The sequence below is a fragment of the Carya illinoinensis genome, chromosome 12 (genome assembly GCF_018687715.1).
Source record: "Carya illinoinensis cultivar Pawnee chromosome 12, C.illinoinensisPawnee_v1, whole genome shotgun sequence".
NCBI lineage: Eukaryota > Viridiplantae > Streptophyta > Magnoliopsida > Fagales > Juglandaceae > Carya > Carya illinoinensis.
Genome location: NC_056763.1, coordinates 13,298,905 through 13,307,378, shown reverse-complemented (window position 1 = coordinate 13,307,378; position 8,474 = coordinate 13,298,905). Strand labels below are relative to the sequence as shown.

At 36.1% G+C, this 8,474-nt stretch overlaps 1 protein-coding gene across 1 annotated transcript; it reads left to right on the top strand.

Annotated features, from left to right (window-relative positions):
* The first annotated feature begins 2,095 nt into the window (after window positions 1-2,095).
* Window positions 2,096-4,587, top strand: LOC122289262 (uncharacterized mitochondrial protein AtMg00810-like). Its single transcript, XM_043096244.1, has 2 exons — window positions 2,096-3,194; window positions 4,394-4,587. Exons 1-2 carry the CDS (start codon window positions 2,096-2,098, stop codon window positions 4,585-4,587), a joined length of 1,293 nt encoding a protein of 430 aa, XP_042952178.1.
* The last annotated feature ends 3,887 nt before the right edge of the window (window positions 4,588-8,474 follow it).

Below are 8,474 nucleotides of genomic sequence, written 5' to 3'. Positions count from 1 at the left end.
GTATATTTTCCATCTGTAACACAGTTTCAACATCAAAGAACTCATCTACATGGATTCTAGATACAGGAGCAACAGATCATATGATCTGTTGTCCTAGTTTCTTTACATCGATAAAAATGCCAACTGAACACTATAAGGTTCATCTTCCAAATGGCCAAACTGTTCCCATAATATTCACTGGTCAGGTTACTCTTTCATCTGATATTACTCTCCATGATGCACTATATGTTCCTGCATTCAATGTCAATCTAATTTCTGTCTTTAGATTGGCAAAAGATAATTCAATTGGCTTGTTTTTCTTTCAATCTAAATGTATTTTGCAGGACCTCAGCAAATGGAAGATGATTGGGCTTGCTGAAGTCAAGTCAGGCCTCTACCAATTACAATGTTCTGCTGCAATAAATACTAAGATGTCAAATTCATTCAATGAATCTTTTTCTATTTCAACCAATACTTGTAATGTCAGTTCTGATATATGGCATCTTAGGTTAGGACATATTCCTTTTTCAAGATTACAAGTCATTACTTCCATTGATTCTTCTGCAACATCTTCCAAAAATCATGTATGTGAAATCTGTCCACTAGCCAAACAGAAGAAACTCCCTTTCCCTGTATCCAACACTCATTCAAATAAAACTTTTCAGCTTTTGCATTGTGATATTTGGGGTCCTTTCTCTACAGTTTCCCATTCTGGTTACACATATTTTCTTACAATTGTAGATGATTGTTCAAGATTCACTTGGCTTTACTTAATGAAAGCTAAATCTGATACTCGAGTATTACTTGCCAATTTCATTGCTTATGTTCAAATACAATTCAACACAAATGTTCAAGTCATTCGGACAGACAATGGACAAGAATTTAACATGCCTGAATTCTATCAAAAGCATGGCATACTTCATCATTTGTCATGTGTAGAAACTCCCCAACAAAATGGTAGGGTTGAAAGAAAACATCAACACCTATTAGTTGTTGCTAGAGCTCTTCTCTTTCAGTCAAAACTGCCCATTACATACTGGTCTGATTCTGTCCTCACTGCTACACATATTATCAATCGTACCCCTTCAAAGATTCTCAACAACCAGACACCATATTTTCTCTTGCATAAAACCCAACCAAATTATAACTACTTCAAAGTATTTGGTTGTCTTTGTTTTGCAAGTATTCTTAGAGCTAATCGAGGGAAATTTCAGCCTAGAGCAACAAAATGCATCTTCCTAGGCTATCCCCCCAACATTAAAGGATATAAAGTTTTAGACTTAACAACTCTCAAAACCTTTATATCTAGAAATGTTGTTTTTCATGAATCAATTTTTCCATCTGTCCCTTCTCCTAAGCATACATCCTACATACTTCCTAATGCTCCTGACATTTTTTGTTACACAAAGAACCACATCAGTACAAATTCTTCTATACCAGCACCTATAAATGCAGTTTTTCATCAAAATCATTCTTCAGATACTGATCACAATCCTTCCTCAGATGCAGTTTTACCTATTTCAAATACTAATCAAAATCCTTCCTCAGAAGATTTACCTATTTCGAATACTGATCACAATCCTTCCTCAGAAAATTTACCTGTTCTCAGAAGGTCTGAAAGGATTAGACATCTACCTACATATTTGCAGGAATATTACTGTGGTAATCTGACCAAGACAAATGCAGAATCTCAATCATCTTCCTGCTACTATTCTGGTAAGCCTTATTCCATTTTTTCCTTTCTTTCCAAATCAAAACTGTCACCTAAACATCAAGCTTTCACTGCTGCTATTACTTCCATTTCTGAACCTAAAACATTCAAACAAGCCAATTCTCAATCCGAGTGGCAACATGCTATGGCACAAGAAATAAAAGCTCTTGAAACCAACAAAACATGGGAACTTGCTATCCTCCCTCTGAACAAAATTGCAATAGGTTGTAAGTGGGTTTACCGAATTAAATTTAAGGCTGATGGTAGTGTTGAGAGATACAAAGCTAGACTAGTGGCAAAGGGTTACACCCAACAAGAAGGACTTGATTTTTTTGACACATACTCTCCTGTGGCAAAGATGACAACAGTGAGGGTTTTATTGGAGATTTGAATGAAGAAGTTTATATGCAGCTACCACTCGGATTTGCTTCTCCTAATGATCCTAGAGTATGCAAACTCAAAAAGAGTTTATATGGATTAAAACAGGCTTCGAGACAATGGTTCTCAAAACTGTCAACTTCTTTGATTCAGTTTGGATTTAGCCAAGGAAAATCAGATTCATCTTTATTCATTAAACAGACTGCCAACAGCTTCATGGTACTTCTTATATATGTTGATGATGTGATTTTGGCCTCAGATAGTCTTGAACAGATTGCTATTGTCAAAAAGTACCTACATGATTCATTCACAATAAAGGACTTGGGTGAACTGAAGTATTTTTTGGGCATTGAAGTTGCTAGATCCAAAAAGGGCATTAGTTTATGTCAAAGAAAATATGCTCTTGACATATTACAGGACAGTGGTTTATCTGCTTCTAAACCAGTTGCATTCCCCATGGAGTCAAACCTTAAACTGTCAGCTCATGATTCCTCACCATTACTAACAGACCCTGCTGCATATAGAAGACTTGTAGGTCGTCTGCTATATCTCACAATTACCAGACCAGATTTGGCTTATTCAGTTCAAGCCTTAAGTCAATTCATGGCTAGTCCAACTACTTGTCATCTTCAAATAGCTCATAGAGTTCTCAGATACATCAAAGCCACACCTGGACAAGGCATATTTCTTGCTGCCAATTCACAATTACATCTGAAAGGGTACTCGGACAGTGACTGGGGAGGTTGCCTTGATACAAGAAGAAGTATAACTAGGTTTGCAATCTTCATAGGTGACTCACTTATTTCCTGGAAGTCAAAGAAACAACCTACTGTCAGTAGATCCTCTGCTGAATCTGAATATAGGGCATTGGCTTCTACCACTTGTGAACTACAATGGTTAGTTTATCTTTTGGCTGATTTAAATGTTCAACATTCTGAAGCTGCATTACTCTACATGGATAGCAAACCAGCTGCTGCTATAGCCTCAAACCCTGTCCAACATGAGAGGACCAAGCACATACAATTGGACTACCCCCTAGTTCGAGAGAAGCTGCAAGAAGGCCTCATCAATATTATCCATATTCCATCCAAATATCAGATTGTAGACATCTTAACCAAGCCTCTTGGTTCCCTAAGTTTTCATCATCTGATTCGCAAGATGGGAATGATTAATATACATTCTCATCTTGAGGGGGGGTGTTGGAATATAAATAACCATATCAAGGAATTAGAATTAAAATCACATGCAGCCAAACAACTTGCTAATGACAGTTAATTTAGTTAGAATATATCAGATGTATAAATAGCTCATTTCTGCACATTTTAAAGTAATTCGATTGATTCAATATTCATTCTTCTACTCTGTTTCTAAGTTCATAGAAACTTTACATTAATGTTCGAACGGTAACTGAGAAGCATTCGAACGCCATTCTGGAACGAATTTTAACCGTGACAAAAAAGGTCATCGTTCGAACGGTATCGAACGGTCAATTTCAAAATCGTTCCAAAAGATATATTTTGGGACGAAATTGTGATTTTCGTCCCAATATATCTTCTGGGACAGTGATGTTGGGACGACCTTGTTTCGTCCCAAAAAATCTTTCGGAATGAAATCTATATATTTTGGGACGAAAATTTTCGTCCCAAAAAATATTTTTTGTTGTAGTGTCACCAAATGTCTTTAGTGACATTTTGGTCAGTTTTTATAATAGTTTCCTATGTCACAAAATACAAATTGTGTTGTAGTGTTAGGAAATTATCTAAGTACATAATTTTCAAATTGCACATGTTAAGCCATATCATGATCAATTAATGCATTAAATGAAGCTCATGTCTAATTAAAATAATTTGCAGGGTGGAAGAGTAAGATGTTATTGTTTGGTGGTAAGAATTTGCTTTTACAGCATGTTTTAAATAGCATGCCTATTCATATTTTGTCGGTAGTAAAAGTGCCCAAGGTAGTTTTTGGGATGATTAACAAAATTTTTTCAGATTTCCTTTGGGGATCCTCATTGGAAAATAAGAAACGTAAATGGGTAGCGTAGCATAAGATTTGTAAACCAGTGGAAGAGGGTGATATTGGCATTAGAGACTTGGTGGAAGTGCAGGAATCTCTTTTTATGAAGTTTGGTTACGGGGGTGTCGCTATCGGCAGATGTTTTCTAGGAAAAATATCTTTGCCGGGACCATGTTTATAATTTAATGAGTATGAATAAAGGGTCACGGTTTTGGAAGGGGATTATGTAGGTGATGCCGAAAATTATTCATAATTCTAAGTGGCTGATTGGGGTTGGGAACATAAATTTCTGGATGGATAATTGGTTAGGGGGAGGACCTTTGAAGGACTTGTGTCCGGTTATGGGAAGGGATAGCTTGCAGGTTGCCGACGTGTTTGATGAAAGGGGGCCTAAGTTGGAAGTCTTACGTAACCTGCTTCCGTTGGATGTTATTCAGATGATTTTCGAGGCCAATGTGAAGATTAAAAACAGGGCGGATGCAATTATATGGAAGAGCTCTTAGGACAGTAATTTCACAACTAAATCAGCGTGGGATATCTGTAGAAAACGTGGGGAATTATGTGAGTGGAGGAGGTGGCTTTGGCTTGATAAAATTCAAAAAAAATGTCATTTCATTGCTGGAGATTGAAAAGACGAGTAATGCCAACGGATGATGTAATTCAGCGGTTGGGCATTCCTTTAGTTTCTAAATGTCACTATTGTATAGTATCAAATTCTGAAACCTTGCAGCATATTATGTGTGAGGGATTGAATGCCCAAAAGGTTTGGAAATATTTTGCTAATATTTGTGAAATCAAGAACTGGAGAGGGATGATGGTTTTTTGGTGGTGGAGAGCTGCAAAAAATAATCAAGCCGGTTGGATCCATGGAGTGATGCCCATTGTTATCTCTTGGTGCCTTTGGAAAGCAAGGTGCTTGGCAAGTATGGAAGGGGCTCCATTTCAAGTAATGGATATTATTAGACAAGTGAGAATTATGATTAATAATATGTCCAGCAACTTGAAGAGAAATGATTCTTTAGTTATGGAAAGGCTACATATGCCGATTATTCCTATTAAAAAAAAACAAGTTACCTTTGTTAAATGGGAATTGCCAAAGAGGGGTATGGTGAATTGAATGTTGATAGTGGGGCTCATGTAAATCCAGGAGATGCAGGGGGTGGGGGCATTATTCGAGATTGTAATGGTAAATGTATTGCTGGTTTTGTGCATCATTACAGGGTTGCTACAAATACGGTGGCTGAATGCCATGCTTTATTAGATGATTTGAGGATTTGTAAAAATTTGGGACTGCACAATGTTTTATTAGAATCTGATTCTAAGGTTATCATGAGTTGGCTGGCCTTCGGAATTTGTCGTCTTTGGTTTTTGTTGGATTTTTGGGAAGAGATAAAGGCTATTTCCATAAAAATTAATGCTCGCTTTAGTCATATTTTTCATGAAGCTAATATGGTAGCAGATTTTTTAGCTAAGAAGGGGACTATGGGGGAAAATATAGATTTTGTTGGGATAGATTTTCAGTATACACGGCTTAGAGGATTGATTCGCCTTGATCGGATGGGGATGATCTTTATTAGAGAGAAACGATTTTTTGTTGGGAGTTTTTTTTTTAAAGGTATTCCTCCGCCATAAGTGAGGGTTTTTTAATAATACTGGGGTAGGAGCTCCTCTTGTACATGGGGTCCTGACTTTTTAGAAAAAAAGAAAGAAAAGAAAAAGAAAAGGAAAGGTCACGCATGTCAATGAATATTAGACAATTTGGAAACATTACGTACGGTTTGAAATTCTCCATCTTCTTGTATCTGCATCTAATTTATAACATTTTTTAAACACCAGAGAAATTCTCATACATATGCTTTATAACGTTCGGATAATACTCTTCCATCCAAACTTGATTCATCTCCGGCCGGAGCGCCAAGTTTGCAAGCTCGATGATAACTTATTTCCAAAACCCTTCCTAGAATAGGTAACTCATGTTAACTTATTGCTAAGTGAAAAATATTAATCTTCTCACACTGCATATACAACCTGAGACCTTGAATGATGCCTTATTTTATTAAGACAAATACATGATACACATACACGACTTGATCGATTCAAAATTCTACAAAAAACTACATATTTTAGGTCATTATGTTGCAAAATAAAAGGAAAAGAGCTTTTGTAGATGCAGGTCGGGTACATAAGCTAATTTGCAATGGGACCATGCATGCTTCTTCTTCCATTAACGAATTCATGGAATCTCTTTTCCCTGCTTATCATTAGGTGAGTCGTGCTGAAGTAAACCTCTTAAACGTCTTCGGATATCATTGCCATTATTTGCATTAATCTCCTCTTCTGCAATGAGACAAGATCAAGGTAATCAACCAAATTAAAGGAATCATCAACTTGTCGGTGTTATAATTAATTGATTCTCAGAAGTTCAAGTAAAAAAGGGCGTGTTCTTTTTTTCTTAAAATAGAAAAAAGTGGATAAATTAACGAACCCTTTGTTTTCTTTTAATTTTTCATAATACTACTTCAGCAAATATATTGACGACTCTTGCCCTTTCATGGACAATGCGTACCTAGCAATATTGCTAAAGTACTACATATAGAGAGAGAATAGAGTTGTATCATTCTCTGTACGTAGGTAGAATTTAAAGTACTACTTAATTAGGATCCTAGATAGTGCTAGGGTTTACAATCTCTTCTTTTGTGGTGAGGCAAGATTAGTTCATCGACTGCTAGATAGATAGAGTACTACTCTTGATCAAGTTCTTGTTCAAAGGGCTCTCATTAAAAAGAGTGAGCTTTTTCTAAAAGAGAAAAAAAGAAAGTTAGAACAATTTAATATTCTAAAATTGCATACTCGTGTGATCATGAACAATTCTGGTGATTTCTCGAGGGACTACATCCTCGGTGTAGTTCGATATTTCTCGGAGAGCAACATATTTTGCAAGGAATAGAAATGCAATCAAGTAAAATACAAAGGTGGTAGTAGAAACCTTGCAATAAGCCATGTGCAATATTAGGGGAATGCACCTTCTCCTTTAAATAGCACTAACAACTTGAGGTATAAGGAGTACTCAAGCTTGGAATTGGCGTTGGATCGAAGACAATAACTTGTGCAATATTATATAATCTGCAGCTTTGAATACCTGTGGTAAATGTTCGGGACTTTATATAGGAAACATGAGTATTGGGAATTAATAAGAAGCCAAATGTCCAATGAAACCATTCGATGGCCTTCTTGACCCTTATATACCTTAAGCCAAGGACTGATGTATAGACCGATGAATCGTGCGAGAAAGTACTTCTTGTGCATAAAGTCACGACAAGCTTATATAAATTCTACTTGACTTTTGTGATACCCCGCCCTTTTTTACGTGCATTTTTAATGAAGTGTTATTTAAATTATCATAAATAATAGTTTTCTTATTTTAAATTTATTGTATTATTCGTTAGATGTATTTTATGATTTTTAAGCTATGCAATTTATTTTAATATGCTTTATTGTTATTAATTATTGATTGCATTTAAATTTCTCTTCGCTTTAAATATTTTATGGTTGGGTTTTAAATATTTTATTTTATTAATAATAAGTTGTAGTATTTTTATTTGATTTTTATCTATTTTTTTAATGTGCCTTTTATTTCTGAGATCTTTATTTTTAGTTTAGACTTTATTTAGTGGGTTTTTCTCTTGTTTTTGGGCCAAAATCCTTCACATTTCAGGCCCAGCCCATTAGCCTTGAAACCCAGCCTTTTATTTTCTCGCCAACGGTGCCGTATAGGCTCCCAGCACTTAGGGCTTGTTTTCTTTTTCCCTTCTTGTTCCACTGTCTTCTTCGTCCTCTTATTTTGTTGTTTCTTCCCCTACAGTAGACCGTTTCTTCTTCCTCTCATATGCTGTGTTCCTTCCATCATCATCAGTCAATTAGTTGCTTTTTTTTTTTTTAATCTCTTGCATTTTGGTTCCTTGTGCTGCAAACCAAGCCCTGTTTCTCTTCTCCTTTCTGCATTTTATTTCATGGATTTTTTCTCCATTGTTGCAGGTTTGGCCAAGGCTTTTGTGTCTCTCTCCTCTTTTTTTTTTTCTTATGTATTTCTTGTTATTGTGGTGTAAAAGCCCTTGCTTTTTCTTTTATTTTTCCCCTTGAATCTCGACCTATTTGGCTCCCCATTTTTGTGCTCTGTTTTGCCTCCAAACGTGAAGCTTGAGACATGGTTTTCCCCCTCTTTGTCTCTATTAATTTCATGTACTTGGTTGTGGGTAAACTCTTGTGATTTTCGGTTGTTTTGCCCTCAACTCGTGCCCCTGTTTTTGACCCGACGCCTTGTACTTTGAACTTGGTTTTGGGTTGGTTTTTACTCTACCATAAGCCTCATTTTCCAGCCACAATATTCTAA